The sequence below is a fragment of the Typopeltis vanoorti genome, chromosome 10 (genome assembly GCF_054136105.1).
Source record: "Typopeltis vanoorti isolate ZY-2024b chromosome 10, IOZ_Tvanoo_1.0, whole genome shotgun sequence".
Classification (NCBI taxonomy): Eukaryota; Metazoa; Arthropoda; class Arachnida; order Uropygi; family Thelyphonidae; genus Typopeltis; species Typopeltis vanoorti.
Window position 1 is genome coordinate 71869405 of NC_143558.1, and position 19055 is coordinate 71888459.

The window sequence follows — 19055 nt, forward strand, 5'->3', positions numbered from 1 at the left end:
GTGGTTGGTCTTTGGTAGAGCGGATAAGGGATGCCAAATTTTTATATGGTCTGTAACAGAAAGTAAGGTCATATTTTTTGAGGATATTGGTTATTTTCTCAGAGGTGCCCTGGATGTAGGGGATGGTGATAGACTTGGTGTAATCTTTATTGTGGAGGGGGGGAGGGGGGTTGTGGTTTACAGGTTTTAGTATTTTTTGGATTTTTTTGGGGTTATAGCCATTGGCTAAGAAAGTGTTGAGGATGTGGTTTAGTTCAATAGTCAGGGCCTTGTCATCTGAGCAGATTAATTTTGCCCTGTTATATAGTGTTTTTATCACCCCATATTGTTGTGAGGGGGGGGGGATTGCTGGTGAATGTATCTGCCAGTGTGGGTGGGTTTTCTATAAACAGAGAAAACCAAAGATCCATCAAGCTGGCAGGTGATTAAAGTGTCTAGGAAGGGGAGGGTGTTGTTTTCCTCTTTTTCTAAGGTGAACTGGACTCTGGGGTGTTGGTTGTTTAAGTGTGCTAGGAAGGAGTGGAGTGTGTCTGAGCCATGTGGCCAAATAGCAAACACATCATCCACATAACGAAGCCAAATAGTGGGTTTTTGTGGGGCAGAGTTTAAGGCTTTCTATTCAAATGTCTCCATAAAGAAATTGGTCAAGGGTGGGGAAAGTGGTGAACCCATGGCTGTCCCCTCTATCTGTTTGTAGAACTTTCTTTGCCAAGCGAAATAGCCTGAGTTCATTGTGAACTGAAATAGGGCTGAGATATCGGGAGGAAACTTGGCTTGGATGAGCTCAAAGGTTTCTTTGAGTGGGACATTAGTGAATAGGGAGGAAACGTCAAAACTGACCATTATGTCAGTGTGTTGGAGTGTGAGGTTTTCTATACTGGCTTTAAAGTGGGCTGAGTTTTTTATGTGTGATGGTGTGTTGCCAGTGTAGTGTGTGAGCGTTTTGGCTAAATGTTTGGCTAATTTATATGTGGGGGAATCAATGCCATCCACTATGGGACGGAATGGCACATTTTGTTTATGTATTTTTGGGAGTCCATATAATCGGGGGGTCTAGAGTTATAAGGTTTAAGTTTGTTGGTGACTTCCACAGGCCAAGATGTGACTTTCTTAAGGAGTCTGTGGATAGTTCTAATCTGAGAGCTGGTCGGATTATATTCAATGGGGAGGTAAGTAGTACGGTCAAGTACTAAACAATTCAGCTTACCTTTGTAATCTTTTTGATTGAGTACCACAGTGGCGCTTCCCTTATCAGCTTTGGTGATTACTATTTTTTTGTTGTTTTTCAATTCTTGTAGGGCTGTATATTCGTTTTTGGATAAGTTGGATTTTGGAGGTTTGGCTTTAGTGAGAACACCGACTACATCCAGTCTCACGTTGTTGGCGATATGGTTAGGCAGGTTGCGAAATCCACGCTCTATTTGGATCATGATTTCTTCAGCAGGTATCCTTTTAGGAGCTAGGGCGAAATTGTGACCACGTGAAAGTGCGGTGAGTGCTTCAGGCTTTAAAACTGCCGACGAGAGGTTGACTACAGTGTTGAGTGGTGGCTGAGGTATGGAAGTAGAAGTCTTAGTCAGGTTTTCGTATTTTTTCACGTGCCGACTACGTATTTTTTCGAATTCCTTTCTTGCCGATGTGCATGAGATGTCATGAAGTATAGACCATAGATCAAGGCCGAGTGTATTTGAAAGCTCTTCCTCTAGCGCCTGTAAACGGGCGCTAGAGGAAGAGTTTTCAAATTAATTAATATACTTCATATGCGTTGTTAATTCCGTAAACTAACTACCAGTTATGACAGATAACAGATTAATTTGGAGCAAAATTGTCTGTATAAAATTAGTAACGATGTATGTTTTCCTGTGGTACTATCATAATACGAGGTAGGTTTGAAAAGTTACCAGCCTGACATACATAATTTGCACCAATTGTAAAATGATGTGCATGACAGATAGCACCATCTATGGAGAGGTTAGTGTACCAGTTTCAACTCTCTACCTGCATCATTCTGTTGGAGGCACTCATTTGACTAACACATGACATGCTAAGAGGCTGTAGTGTAATGTAAAGTGTAGTGTAGGTAAAAGTTTTTCACCAAAGAAGGCCTTTCTCCAAGTGCTATTAAACAGCGATTGGATGATGTTTATGGGGAAGCTTCTCCTTCATATTCCACTGTAAAGGAATGTGCTAAACAGTTTCATCTAGGAAGAGGGAGCATTGAAGCTGATCCTCATGATGATCAGCCTGTGGAAGTGATGACTAAGGAAAATGTCTCTCTTGTTGAAGAGGAACTGTTCAATGACAAACAGCTGAAGCTCCAAGAAATCTCAGCATTGTTGGGGCTTTCTATAACAATCGTCTTTTGCATCATTCATGAGAAGCTTCATACGACGAAGGTCAATGCAAGGTGGATGCCCTGACTTCTCTCTTCAATTCAGAACAAGCATCATGTTACCTGTTCCCACAAGTTTTTAGAGCTTTACCAAGGGAATCAGAGAGAAGTGCTGGAATCCATTGTCACTGGGGATGAAATCACTGTCCTTATTATGATCCTCTTTCCAAAAGGAAATCCATAGAGTGCCACAAACTAGGCGAAGCTATGCTGAGAAAAGCCCAGGTCACAAAGGCAACTAATTGTTGCCTGCTGCTGTCATGCATGTTTCTTTTTTTATTTTTTATATATATTTTTCACAATTTTTTTTTTGTTTACTAAAAATAATAATCCAGTAATTAACACCATACTAACATCAATTTCCTCTTCAACATATCACTCAGCAAAACAAAAGTAGAAATTTTATTGTAGCACCAGGTACAGTATATCCTAACAACTTATTTCCAAGTAACTAATAAGGGAAATTTATTCTGAGTATTTTTAAAGATTATTGCTCTATTATTTTATTCCACAAAACAACTACTTTTAGATTTTGCAGTTATTTCCAAGTAAAGAGTTACTAATCCTTTAATCTCTTTATTTTTTGGAAACTGTCTGGTGTAAAAAGCTAGAAATAAGAAATCTTGACGTTTTATGCAAAATCTGAATTTCAGAACCTGTTTGCAATGCAAATGATTATTTGATACAGAATTCCTGATGTCATATTTCATGAAAATATAGAATGATGGTACAACATGACAAAATTTCATGCCGGCTGGGGCGTCGCCCGGTTAAACAAGGCCCCCGTTGTTTTCGCCAGGGAACCAAGGCGAACAGCGAAAAGTCAGCTACTGGAACAAATCTGAAAATAAACTCCAACTCAACATCACCAGAGTTAAAGATCGGTACTATCAACGAAAGAAGCCTGAATGGCAAAGAAATGGAGCTAGCTGAGGAATTAGATAAGTACCAGATCGACATAATAGGGGTGACTGAAACAAAAAAGGCCAAAACTAGTGAGATCTTTCTGAGCAATAAATACAAAATGTTATATTCAGGCAATGATAATCAAGGAAAAGAAGGAGTAGCCATAGTATTCAACACAAAACACAAGGCTAATCTTCTTGAATGGCAGTCAGTCTCAAGTAGAGTAATGTGGGCAAATACGAGAATGGGGAACTGGACAATGAGACTTATTTGTGCCTATGGTCCCACAGAAGGTTCTACTAAGGTAGAAGTGGAGGAATTTTTTGAGGCTTTAGAAAAAGCAACTGACACAATGAAAAATGAAAGGTTGGTCCTTGTTGGGGATCTAAATAGCAGAGTAGGAAATGATTGTGAGACATACAAAAATATTTTGGGAAAATTTGGAGAAAAGAGCAAAGCTAATAACAATGGCAAATATCTGTTGGATTTCTGCTCAGGACATGGACTGGTTATTACTAACACCATGTTCCAACATAAAAATGTGCACAAATTCACATGGAGAGAAGAGGCTAGGAATAAGAAAAGTCTCATTGACTATGTTATTGTTGATAGTGATGTTTTCTCCCTGGTGCAGGACACCAGAGTGTACAGAGGATTTGAAATTGGAAGTGATCACTATTTAGTCTTGAGCAGGATAAAATTGAATTTCATATTGAAAAGAATAACATGTAAGAAAGTTTTAAAGCGAATAAAAGTTGAGCAGCTCTCAGATGTGAACTGTAGGCTAAAATACACAAAGATTATTGAAGAAAAAATGAAAGAGTTTGAGAACAGGAATCAAACCTTGGAGATTCAGTGGCAAACTCTGAAGAAAACATTGATTGATTCTGCCAGAGAGGCATGTGGTGAGGTTATCTGTAAGGATAAAAAAATCAGAACTCCCTGGTGGAAACAGGAAATTAAAGAGGCAGTGAAGGAAAAGAAGAAAGCATATCAAAAGTTCCTGTCAAATAAGTCAGCTTGTGCTCTTAGAGAATATAGAGACAAATGCAAGAATGCTAAACACTGTGTAAAACTAGCTAAACAAAAGTCATGGGAAGACTTTGGCAAGAATATAGAAAATAAATATCAAGAAGGTGGCAAAATATTCTGGAGGTTGTTGAAGAAGCTTAAGAATGGAGGAAAGAGTGCTGTAAAAGGAATTAGAGATGATAAAGGTAACATGAAAACGGGAGAAAAAGATATCCTTGAAGTATGGAGTAATTACTTTGAAAAACTGCTAAATGAAACAAGCAGTGATGACATCACAGTGGTAAAAAACACTGACCAGGCATCCAGTCAGGAATACATATCCATACTAGAAGTAGAAAAAGCCATCAAAGGCTTGAAATATGGAAAAGCAGCAGGAGTAGATGATATTCGACCAGAAATGCTGAAGTATGGTGGTATAAGAATCTTACAGTGGCTGCACTGCATAGTTCAGAAAGCCTGGACAGAGGGACGAATTACCAATGATTGGAGTAGAGCTCTCATAGTACCCATATATAAAAAAGGGAAATAAAACTGCATGTGAGAATTACAGAGGTATTTCCCTGCTGAGTGTTCCTGGCAAGATCTATGCAAGTATACTTGAGAAACGGTTGAGAAGAATTGTGGAAGAAAAGCTTATTGAAGAACAAGCTGGATTCAGGCCAAATAGAGGCTGTCAGGATCAGATCTTCACTTTACGACAAATAGTCGAGAAAGCATGGGAATATAACAAAGATCTGTATTTAAGTTTTGCTGATCTGGAAAAGGCATATGACAAGGTGCCAAGAGAGAAGCTATTCAATACGCTGCAGTTATATGGTGTCAATGGGGCATTATATCAAGCAATACTTAGTCTTTATTTGAGTTGTAAGTCAGCAGTTAGAATTGAAGGAAGTACAGGAAGATGGTTTAATGTTAAATCTGGTGTGAGACAAAGATGTACATTATCCCCTCTGTTATTCATTATCTATATGGATCACATTATGAAGGAAAGTGGTATTAAACATGATATCAAAATTGGAGATGTTAATGTCAGCTCTTTGCTTTATGCAGATGATGTTATACTTCTAAATAAATCTGCTACAAGTCTGCAAGATTCTCTGACTAAATTGAATAGCTGTTGTAATAGATATGGTATGAAGGTCAGCAATAAAAAGACAAAGACAATGAAAATAGGCAGAATCATTGAAAATGTAAACTGTGTTGTGAATGGAGAACCTGTGGAACAAGTAAAACATTTCAGCTATTTAGGCACGATTTTTACTGAAGATGGTAAATTAAATATAGAAATAGACAACAGAATCAGCAAAGCTGGTATGGTGGGAAGTCAATTGAATAAATTCATATGGAATAAGAGGGAAATTAGTCGGAACACTAAATTAGCTATATACAAGACAGTGTTCAAACCAGTTTTAACTTATGGATCTGAGAGCTGGGTCAGAAGTAAAACACTTGACCAAAGACTAGAGACCACAGATATGAGAGTCCTGAGAAAGATTATAGGCGTGAACAGATGGCATCAATGGCAATATCATATTAAAAATGAGGATATTAGGAAAGAACTTGACATTGTCAGCATCCAGGAATGCGTTAGCAGAGCTAATCTCAGGTGGTATGGTCACTTAAACAGAATGGGCGAGGAAAGATTAGCAATACAAGTGTTCTCTGCCAGGTTGGCAGCAAAATGACCCAGAGGAAGACCAAGATATAGGTGGATTGATACAGTACAAAGTGCTTTAGACGATAGAAATATAAGATCTGATAATGTTGGAGTCTTGACAAGTAACAGACTGATTTGGAGGAAAATTGTAGATAGGAAATTAATAATGATGTAATTTTTTTCATGTAGTACTATCATATCCTGTACACCCCTTGAGGGTACATGGCAGGAATTTGATGATGATGATGATATTTCATGATATAGAATTTTGATTGGTAAATTAAATCAAATAAAGTATATAATTATTTTGTAAAAATCACAATGACTGTGCTGTATGTGTGGTTTTACAAAATATTTGATTGTGTTTTCTGTGACAGTAGGGTAGATAAGACTGGATAAGTCATGGATAGTTGGGGACATTTAGGTCTGGAGATGGATGTAATAGCAGTGATGATAGAGAGGAATGGATAGATCAGTGGGCCTTGTTACAGAAACAGAAATGACCTAGAACATATATTTACAAATATTAGAAGTATTCGATACAAGGGGAATGAAATTGTAGCATTGATAGAGTTTGTTCAGCCAAAAATTGTTGGAATAAGTGAGACATGGTTTAAGAAGGATGACATTCTGACAGGAATAAAGAAGGGATATGTAGTCTTTCATGAAGAGAAGATAGACAAGGGTCCTAATTTTGCAATTTTATTGAATAATCTCTTATGTAATTCCAAGGAAATATATTTAAATAATTCCATATTTATATAATCTCTTCGGGTATTTATTTTATTTGTTTCATAATTTTAGTTCATCTAGCATTATAAGTTCTTTATTATTCTCATCTATTACGGTAATAACTCAGATTCACAGAAAACTAATGAATACTACATAAGAACAGTGATTCCTATCTGAATAGTCTACTGTGACTGTAAAGGACAGTTTGTCTAGCAAGTGGAAAAACTTGCATTTCCAGGGTTGGGTGAACTCTGACTTCTCTGTATGGAACCACTTAACTCTCCTTTAGTTGAAAAGCCCTTATAAAGGTTTTTTTGCAATCCTAGGACTTTCTGACCAAAGGGAATTATCATTACTGACTAAGCTTACAGAGGGCTCGGCTCTGTTACATTCGGTATTTGAAAATCATCTTTGCACAATTTTTTATATAATTATTCCATTTTTTTTTAACTTATATTATATACTTCATTCTTTGATTTCTTTATTCAGTTCTTCTTCTTCGGCACTACAACCCCATGTAAGGCCTTGGCCTCCCATTTTTGGATTTCATAACTCACTACGAGGTCATTTTTTTGCCAATCGTTTTGTCTATTTGCAGGTTGTTACCCTCACACTCAACCATGTGTAATTGCCTGTGAAGTGTTGTATTCTTAAGACCGGTTTGCCTGCTTTGCAGGAAAAAATAAACCATGTAAATTGGGGAGAAAAACCCTGCAGTCCATGCCCAAGACCGGCTAACTTGGCTATGTCTAAAAGATCTTTGCTCCTCACGTCAGCAACGAGAATCAAACGCAGGACACTCCTTTCCCAGGCATATGGTTGTGGAGCGAGTAACCACTCGGCTGACTCCGCAGACTCTTTATTCAGTTACTTTACAATTTTATTTGTGATGATTGTATTCTAGACAATGATTTCTAGTTCCGTTACATAATTATTAATCCAGTTTTCTCTTGTAATATATTTTTTATTGGATTGGAAGATAACCATTGTCTGTATACTTATTATTTTCTCTCTCTTATATGCGAATTCCAATTTCTTATACTTCTTTTCCTGTTATTTTTGCTTTTTTCTAGGCAAAAAAAAAAAAAAAATCAAAAATAGCACAGGAAAAGAAGTATAAGAAAAAATATAAAAATATTAAAAGAGCATGGCAGAATATAGGTGACTAAATGTATTGTTTTTAGTCATTTGTATTTTAATATTATGCAATCAATAACATACTTAAGGTCTTTTTGCATCCCATTTTTTATGCATATCTATGTCTATAAAGAATTTGCTATTTTCAAATTTTTAAATAGAACAAAGTCCATTATTCTTAGCCTACTTTTAGTTTGATGTCATTTGCCATTATGTCCCAAATATTTCCGAAATTTTTGCTTGTTGCTATAGACCAGGGAAGTCCACAAATGATATGGAAGACATGCATTGCCAAATTAGTACAATGAATACAGGTCAAGTGATTATTATGGGGAACTATAGAGATATAGACTAGAAGGAAGAAAGATCACATGGCAGGAAGGAAACGGAATTTATACAACTACTGAGAGATAATTACTTGAGACAGTATATGATGAAGGGGACTAAGAGGTGGGAGAGTATTGGACCTGGTCATAGGATCAGAAGAGCTATCCATAACCAATGTGACCATATTGCCTCTGATTAGTGAAATTGACCATGCGGTCTAGACTTGGGAGATTGTACAACATGAGGAATATCCTGTCAAGAAGGGGTATATGTGGAACTACAAGGTGGGTGATTATGACAAGCTTAGGAAGAAGCTAAAATCTGTGCCATGGCATAAAGCACAGCAGGGTAAAGATGTCTGTAGTGCATGGGAGATAGTTAAGGGCCATCTGGAGAAAGCAATATTAAATTGTATACCTAATGTAAGTAGGGTTAATCAGGCAGAAGCCAGATGGATGAGTAATATCATTAAGCACAAGCTACAGAAGAAGAAAATGTTGTGGAGAGTATATAAGGAGAAAGGTGACCCGCAAACTCATGAACAGTACAAGGCTCAGGCAAGAAAGGCAAAATCAGATTATGAGAAGAATCTAGCCGAGCAGCCCAAAGGAAATCCCAAAGAGTTCTTTCGTTATGTGGCAGGTAAGAGGAAGAATTACCATGGAAGATTAACCTTAATGAGTGCTGATGATGATGATGTGACGGAAGCAGATAAAATAGTTAGGTTACTGAGTGACCACTTTGCAAGAATATATCATATCCTAGAGAGGTTGCTACTTTAACACATGTGACAGACACTAATGTGGGAACAGAGGTGGATGAATTGGAGGCCCTTAGGATATTGCAGAATCTCAATGTAACTACAGCTGTGGGATTAGATGGGATATCAGCTCGAGTTTTGTGAGAATGTTCAAGGGAACTGGCAATGCCTCGGACTAGGCTCTTTAATTTAGGTCTCAGCTCTGGTAGAGTTTCAAGGGAGTGGAAAGGGGGCAAAATAGTCTTAAAAAGTCTTAGATAGTCAAATTCTAAGACTTTTTAAAATTGCAAATAAAAAAGTCTTATTATTTGCAACTGCTAAGACTGCAGTTGCAAATAATAGACCAATCAGCATCTCAGGTATTATGGTAAAAGTACTGGAAAAATTGGTCAAAAAGAGAATTCAAGAATGGATGGATAAAAAATATGATACTGTATGAGGGGGCAATGTGACTTTGTGAAGTTCTCACAGTGTTTCCGTGAACCCTCTGCCATTTCCCTGTCTGTTTTGTGTTCCTTCTCTCTCATTCTCTTCAAATCATGCCACTCACAAACTCTCCAATCCTACTTTCATGCTAATCAACATCACCTCTTGCTTCCTCAGGTCTTCCATTCTTTGTAGATCATTATCTAATAATTTGATAATTTTTATTTGTGTTGCTAATTATTTGCAATCGTGTGCTTATTCTTCATTTGATCCTAAAATCAAATATTAAAATAAACTTTACATTGCTGGAATAAGTACACATGTTGTCCTCTAAACTTAAAGAACTATCATGATTGTCTAGAGCAGGCTTTCACAAACATCCATTTCCAAGGTGGGATTCAAACCTATGAGTGAGAGAGCAGATAAGCTCTCCATTCAGCTAACCAGACTGAGTGGATAGCATATCAGTTTTTATTTAGAACTTTTAAATATGTCACAGTTATGCATAGCATCAAAATATGACTGACATTTCCAGCAGCAAGAATTTAAGTGACAGTACAATAAAAGATTTAGCCTCATAAAAACGATTAATAAAATATTTATAATCAGCATATTAAAATGCTTTATGAGAAGAAAAGTTAAATGATGCAACATTGAGCAGTGGTAATAGAATGTAATATAAATAAATAAAAATGAAAAAATATATATATGGTATTTTTAAAAGTGAGACCTCTCATAAAACTGACACTTGCACACACAATATATATGTATATAAAAATCAAACACCTGTATAATAAAATGCCATTTTAAAACAAAACTTACAAAACAGTGGAAAACTAATTGCCAGACTAGAGAAACCAATGGGATGAAAAGCAAACTGATGTTTTTACAAAGATCAAAACTGTTTCCTGAACTTCAGCAAATGAACCATAAAAATAAAATAGTTAAAGCTTCTTAGTATGATGGACTGTAATGAAAGTCCTGTAAAAATAAAATTGGAAAAAATCACTCATTCTGTTTAATCACTTATGAATACTTGTATATGATGAACTGCAGAATTTTCAGAACACACACGAAATTAAAACAGCAACCTAAGAAGTAAAGTTTTAGTTAATAATATTAACAAAAAATTATATCAAAAAATGTTAATGTATTTATGTTTTGTCACACATGGCCTGTATTTATTCAGGCCTGAATTCTTTTAAATCAGCTAATGATGCAATTTGGAATGCTTGTGATATATGACAATACAAAATATGTAATACAAGAATCTACTATTCCATGCAAGAGATTTTTGTATTACTACTTGCATATAAGTAACATAAGATATACAGACTTCTGAAATTTTTTTCATATGCAGATTGAAAAGATTCTATGATTAACTCATGTGAAAGTTAAAATTTTTCTGATGATGTAAATTCAGCGTATCAAGTTTCTCAAAACTTACCTTTCTTGTTTAAGGGCATATTCTAACATCTTTATCCTTCGTATTAAATCATTTTTCAAGTTCTCCTGACCTTTCCTTTCACCTTGTAAAAATGCTATCCTGGCCTGGAAGACAATGTTGAATCCTTACTCATGTGAAATAGAATATGTGCAATGTGCAGTATAAAGTGATTTAAAAAAGGATATATTAAATGAATATCAGAATTACATAAGATCATTACAAATTTTATCTAAGTACAGGAAGAACAGCAACTGAGATTATGAGCAGTTCTGAAACATTCATGAGGATGTCTGATATTTGTTAACTTCAAGTTCAACATGGAGAGTAATATATTTCATATCCTTGCTTATTAAAAATCTGATAGTTTAGCTACATCAGTTGTGATGAAATATCGCATTCAGCATATTATGGAGCATATACTGAATGACTGCTAAGTCAAATAATATGTTAATCCACCTAATGGGAAAGCCTGAATGATATGCCATCAAACGGGAGTATTGCATGGTGCGAGTCTGATCCCACAAACCTCTGGTAGCTAGTCAATTTGCACACCTGTTTCAGGAGGGGGCTCACCTTCAAATGAAAACTTTACAAAGGTTCCTTAGCTAATACAGAGGAATTTAACCTGGATCTTTCAAACCAAAGTGCAAATGCTGTGAGCTACAGACTTCACAAAACAAACAACATGAACAGAAAATCTGAATATCGCATCTCTTTTGAACTGCCATTTTATTAATTGGGCCCTGTTTCCACAAAAGAAAAACCCACTTACAAAGCATATCATTCCTATTTGGAAGAAAGGATAACTAGAATGCAATGCTCTAAGTGACAGGTGATTTTTACCACCCAGTGCAATTCCTCCTTAATTAACAGATGCCTGAAGTAGGTAAAACCATATTAGAGCTCTAGAGCAAAGTTTACTTTTCCTACTTCCTGTCATGTGTAAGTGGTATCTATTTCCTGTAACAAAATCTTTCCAATTATAAATAAAATAGCTTTGCAGGCTAGCTTCTCCAATTGTATCTCAATTTGAACTTAATGGTAATGCATTACGAGATATTTATATAAGGTTGAAAATAATCTTAACACCAACTACTCTGCCATTAAGCACATATTCTTTCTTTTAAGGTTACACGGTGATCAGCACTCATATTTGTAAATTTAGGGACACAAAAACACACGTGTTGAACAGATTATTTTATTAATTACCAATAAAATAAAACGACGTTTCGACCACTGTATCAAGGTCATCATTGGAAGAATACAAGTGTATAAGGAACCAAACTACATGCTCATGCCCTGTATACCGGTAAACTAAATCTACGTAGTTAATTAATCCTTTTTCCTAGCCTGACCTCTAGTGATTAAAATAATAATAATAATAAATAAATAAAAATAAATAAATAAATTTTTAAAAAATTTTTTAATTTATTTATTTATTATTATTATTATAATATATATTTTTTTTAATCACTAGAGATCAGGCTAGGAAAAAGGATTAATTAACTACGTAGATTTAGTTTACCGGTATACAGGGCATGAGCATGTAGTTTGGTTCCTTATACGCTTATATTATTATTATTATTATTATTATTATTGTTGTTCCGGGAAACTCCAAGGAGTCGACAGACTCATCGAGGGAGGCCCTAACATCATGTCTGGAACAACTATTCAACATTCACACAGTATCTATCATATCTTGCCTTGAACTCATTCACGGTCGTAGCATCCACAACAGACTCTGGAAGCTTATTCCACTCATTCACCACTCTCCAAGTAAAAAACCTAGCTCTAACACCCTTGTCAACCACGTTCTTGACCAGCTTCCATGCATGGCCCCTAGTCCTCCCACCACCAGTCATATTTTCAAAAATATCTTCTGGATCAATCTTATAAAAACCCTTCAGTAATTTGAATGTCTCAATCATATCACCCCTCCTTTGCCTATCGTCCAATTTCTGCAACCCACAAATCCTCAACCTATTCTCATAAGGTTCATTCCACAGACCTGCTATCATCTTGGTCACTCGTCTCGTGATGGGAAGGAAGTGGAGAGGGTCACTCGGACCCTCTCCACTTCCTCCCCATCACGAAGAAACCCTGGTGCCCATAACTGGGCACAGTAGTCCAGATGGGGTCTTATCAAGGCTCGATACAGAGGAACAACAACTTGTTTGTCTCTGCATGTTAAAGTATTTTTCATAAGCCAAGTGATTTGGTGAGCTGTTTTAGTCACTTTTGCAATGTGCCCCCTAAACTTCAACTCCCTATCCACCAGCACTCCCAAATCCCTGGCCTCATCAATCTCCTGGAGTATGGTTCCACCAATGCGATATACTGCTGCTATTCTTTCCACCCCAAAGTGCATAACCTTACACTTTGCCACATTAAACTGACATCCATTTTTTCTAGCCCAGTCCTCCAAACTATCCAAATCATCCTGTAAAATTTTGACATCCTGTGCACTCACAAATGCTCGACCCAACTGTGCATCATCAGCAAACAAGTGAACACTTCCTCTCAAATCCTTTCCAATATCATTGATGAACAAATTGAAAAGCAGTGGTCCAAGAACAGAGCCCTGCGGCACTCCACTAGTCACAAGACATCTTTTTGACTCCACTCCTGAATAAACCACTCTCTGGTATCTCTCCTTCAACCACCCTCCTATCCATCTTACCAACCCTATATCTATACCCATCTGCTCCAGTTTACTGATTAGGGTTCCATGTGGTATCCTGTCAAAGGCCTTGGCAAGGTCCAGTAGAATCACTGTAAACCCATTAACCTTATCCAGTTCAGCCATCACTGTGTTATAAAACATGAGCAAGTTACTGAGGCATGATCTACCCTTCACAAAACCATGTTGTCCCCCATACAATATCCCATTTTCATCTATCCAATCCTGTATTCTTTTCTTGACTAATTTCTCTAAGACCTTGACAATGATTCCTTATATGCTAATCGGTCGGTAATTTACAACAGCAGTCTTGGAACCACCTTTATGCAGTGGAACTATTTTCCCCTCTTTCCACCCGCTCAGGACTAACCCAGACCCGAGACTCAAATTAAACAAAATGGTCAAGGGTACTGACAATTCTTTAGCTGCTTCTCATACAACACGAGCTGGTATACCATCCAATCCCACAGATGTATTGACATTGAGGTTATGCAATAGACTACTCACCTCCACTTCATTCACCACAATTCCCATATAATCTACTGGTTTATTCATTTCTGCAATGTCACCACCTGGATGATATATTCTTGAAAAGTGCTCACTCAGTAACTCAGCTATCTCAACTGATTCAGTTACCTCCCTACCATCGGCATTCTTTAAAATCATTCTGCCATGTACATTTTTCCTTTTACTTGCTACATATCTAAAAAACTGTTTAGGATTCTCTTTAGCCTGCATGGCCAATGTTCTTTCGTAATCCTTTTTTGCTTTTCTTACCACACTCGTCACCCTTCTGGCCTGCGCTTTATACTGTTCATGTGCCTGCCGGTCACCTTTCTCCTTAAATTCCCTCCATAGTTATTTCTTTTTTTGCAGCTCAAGCTTAATGGTGTTATTCATCCATTTAACCCCTACTTGATTTATTATTCGGACTCTAGGTATACAGTCAGCCATTGCTTCATGCAAGCACTTCTTAACTACCTCCCATGCACTATCAACTTCTAGTCCTTGCAGTTGTACATGCCATGGCACTGAGCCAATCAAACTCCTAAGCTTGTCATACTTTCCAACCCGATAATTCCACATGTACCGTCTTAATTGAAAATTCTACACCTTTAGCCACCTCCCAAGTCAAGACCCTATGATCACTCTCACCGATTGGTGGCAATGTGGTCATATTTGTCACAGCCAAATCCTCAGATGTTATTACTAGGTCAAGCACTCTCTGACCCCTAGTATTTTCCATTACATGCTGTCGCAGATAGTTATCCCTTAATAACCGCATAAAATCCAATTCCTTCCTCCCGTGTGTCCTCTCCTCACTCCAATCAATGCGACCATAATTGAAATCTCCCATAATAATTACCCTCCTTCCACTCATTTCTTCTATTTGCTTGTGCATACTGTCACCACCATCTTTTCCATCACCTGGTCTATAGCAGCACCCAATTGTATATTTAGTTCTGCTAGCCACAATCTCACACCAAACAGCCTCAAATGTGCTCTTTTCTCTATCCTGCAATTCAACTTCTATTCTCCTTGGTTGTAGCTCATCAGCTATCATCAACAATACTCCTCCCCCCATTTTATTCTCTCTGTCATTCCTGAACACACTATACCCATCACATTCAATCCCACTAGCTATATCATCTACAGTCAGCCATGTTTCACTAATACCAATAACCTGTGGTCTGGAAGTGCCAACCATGGCCAAAAACTCTTCCTTCTTGTTCCTAATACTCCTAGTATTAGTGTACACGAATTTAAGACCCCCATTAGCCCCAACCCTACCTTGATGCCTTATATTAACTATCCTACTCTGGTTTGTTGTCCTTATTTGCTCTAGCATATTATATTCATTCTTACATTCAACTGCCTTCCTAAGGACTGTATATCTACTCCCCCCCCCCCCCTTAACAAATCTAGTTTCCCTGAATTTGCACATCCACTACATTCAGCAACACTTTCTCAAGTCTTCTTACACCATAACCATTCAAATGCAAGCCATCCATCTTATATAGATCCTTTCGCCCATCGAACTCACTCCACACGTCCACAAATTCCACACCACTCGTCATACATAACCCACGCATAAAGTCATTCGCAATTATGGCCCTCCTTTTAAACATTTCACTGTCATACCATGGCAAAAGACTAATCATTCTAACTCTCTCTCACTCTTTTCTTTTGCTACCTCAAACAATTCATTCAGGTCTTCTATCATTTCCATTTTATCTCCTTTCAAATCATTCGTACCTGCCACAACAATCATTTCTTTCACCCTTTCCTTTTGCTCTCTAATAGACTCAGTTACATCCTTTATGGTTGCACCAGGTTGGTACGATTTTGTCAAATCCTCTACTAACACACCTCGTACTAACGAGTCTCCGTATAGCACTCTATCCTTCATTTTGTTCATGTTCACATTCATACGCCTATTTTTCCTGTCATACCTTTTATTATTGGTTGGTTCATTCAGTCGACTTTTGTTCATGCACTCTAGCTGCTGTTTTGCCCTTTCTATCGCACCATTCAACAACGCGATCTCACTCAATGCATCTATCTCATCTTTTTTATTCTCTGAGAAACCATTAATACTATCATTCACACTTTCTACATTCACACTCTCATAATTCTCATGTACAACCTTGCCGTTTCTTGTCATATCGCTATTTTCTTCATTCTGAAGTTTGACAAAAATATCACACTCACGATCCAAAATACACTTCAATTTCTCATTCTCCCTACCTTTTCTACACACATTCAATCCTTTATTATCATCTATCCACACTCCGACTGCACTCCGCAAAGCGTACATTTCACAGCTAGTACACTGACTCATTTCTTTTATACTACCGTTCTTTGATAAAGATGGCGAACCATCATTACTGGCCACGTTTTTCCTTCGTACAGGTGCCATAATTATTGCAACGTGTTTTATCAAATAATAAGTTATAACACACCAAAAACACACAAACAGACGCACTAAAATACGCAAGGCAAACAAAACTACGCAATATTAAGTAATTTTATCAACGATAACTGAAAATAATACTTATCTTATCAGGAGCTTGCACGAACACTACACACTACGATATAACCTCGAACTCGACCCCCAAAAGCTTAGAAAAATTTCGTCTAGTCGGCAACTAGATTTGAACCACCAAATCCTTTCTTTGTGCGGTCAAGTGTTGTAGGGTGCAAACGCCACTTCTACTGAGCTAATTATTATTATTCTTCCGATGATGACCTCGATACAGGGGTCGAAACGTCAAGTTTTATTTTATTAGTAATTAATAAAATAATCTGTTCAACACATGTGTTTTTGTGTCCCTAAATTTACAAATATGAGATTAAGGAAATATGTCCAAGTCAAGTCTTGGCAAATGATATGGAGATGGGAGAGATAGTTATACACCCAAAAAAGTTTCATATATATATTTTTTTCATATCATGTTTTATTGAAATCAAATAAGAATAAAGATTAAAAAAAAATAAAAAAAAGTGTTATATATAAAACTTTCACACCAATAATTTTAAATACACTTTAGCAATATATACAGCTTAAATTCTACTCAGCAAATTTAATTTTAGTGGAACCGCCACTGAAATGCAAATTTGCATGAACTTTGTATACACCCATGTGTGGACTATGACACAGTCACTAACAGGAAATATTCTTGCTTATGTCCCCCCCCCCCCCCATGAGGCCAAATAGAGAACACATCATCTATGTATCATCATCCTCAACCAGACTCATCATATCATCAACGAAACACATCAGACTCCTTCCTCAGGCACCTCAACATCCAGGAATCCAGTTTACGATGGAAAAGGAAAATAACAATAGTTTACCCTTCCTAGACACCTTAGTTACACATCTTCCATGGTAAACTTTCCTTCACTGTATATAAAAACCTCTCTCTCTCTCACACACACACACTCAAACTTTCCCACCACCCCAATCAACAATATGGCATTACTAAAACTCTAACCAAGAGAGCCCACAATCTTTGTTCCAGTTGAACCGCCCTTTCAACCGAACTCTACAACATACACAACACCTTCCTCTCTAATGGCTACAGTGATTACAGTATCAAAAAAATAATCAGTTCCTCCCCCCATTCCCCAGCCATCTCGTCTCATCAGGAGTTCAGAAATTCAATCACCATACCCTACATCCATGGCACATAAGAAAACAAAAAATTCCTTAGAAAAGTACAACCTCCACACAGCACTTAAGCCATACCGCAGACTTGCTACCTTTATCCATTCTACTTAAGATCAGCTCCCTCCTCTCTCAGTGCCTGGAGTTTATAAAGTACCCTGTTCCTGCAAGCTGGTGTACTTTGGACAGATGGTAGATCAGCAACCACCTGCTTAGAAGAACACAAATCATATCTGCAATCATGACTATCAGTCTGGCCTGGCAGACCATGTTTTGGATACAACCCACAGGGCCTCCTAGAAAAAAAAACACCATGCTCCACCACAGTAAATTCAAAAAAGAAAGACTATTTTTAGAATCAGCAGCAGCACTCGGAATCAACCGAATCTAAAATACGGTTGCATAAACTTGCAAAAATTTGGGAAAACATTAATTATCCGAGATCCATCTTACATTTTAGGCTACCTACGATCGCCCGTAGAGGGTGCACCACCTAGATAGAACTTTAGAGTCACCAACGTGTTTGGCTTATTATTGTGTTGCATTTGAGTGTGTGTTACATTAGTTTTTTGTAATCCCTGAAGATGTCTTAGTGACAGATGAAATATTGGAAATATTAAAATCAGTTTAATCCTTTCCAAGTGCTATATGTATATATATGTATATATATATATATATGCATTTCCCTTCAAGTGGGAACTCGCTTGTGGGTATATTATGTCCCTTCTGTACTCAGTAGGTGCATTTTTACAAAGTTCTAAATATATATATGGCATGTTCTGAATTTTCTTCATCAAACTAACTGTATAATTAATATCATCTTAAGATAAGGTATAGTGTCTGGGGGAAGGGGGAGAAAGGAGAGTATCACACAGGCAGGTTATTTTCATTCCAGAGATGTCTCCAGTTTACTCTAACCATCACAACATAGAGTATGCAGGTGGTATCCTTACTGTATTTCGTGGTGCAATAAAATTACTTTGCTTTTCTTGCATTTGCATTATATCCATTGGGAAGTGGATATTGGATATTGATCATTATACAGGGACATTTTCATTTGTGGCAATAAATAATTCCCCAATTTCTGTTGTTTGTTTTAAATTTGTTTTTCTATGTTGCATTTAAATGGTAATAAAATTCATAAATACGAGAATAATCTTCTTGAATGGCAGGCAGTCTCAAGTAGAGTAATGTGGGCAAATATGAGAATGGGGAATGGACAATGAGACTTATTTGTGCCTATGGTCCCACAGAAGGTTCTACTAAGGTAGAAGTGGAGGAATTTTTTGATGCTTTACAGAAAGCAACTGACACAATGAAAAAGGAAAAGTTGGTCCATGTTGGGGTCTAAATAGCAGAGTAGGAAATGAATGTGAGACATACAAAAATAT

At 37.1% G+C, this 19055-nt stretch overlaps 1 protein-coding gene across 5 annotated transcripts in view; it reads right to left on the minus strand.

Moving 5' to 3' along the window:
• The window catches only part of Cka (Connector of kinase to AP-1), a 570985-nt gene that overhangs the window by 503977 nt on the left and 47953 nt on the right, over positions 1–19055 (minus strand). For all 5 annotated transcript variants that reach the window (XM_090399493.1, XM_090399496.1, XM_090399494.1 and 2 more), the window contains exon 2: positions 10817–10920. In XM_090399493.1, the coding sequence (XP_090255619.1) occupies positions 10817–10920 (104 nt within the window). The remainder of the gene's footprint in view (positions 1–10816; positions 10921–19055) is intronic.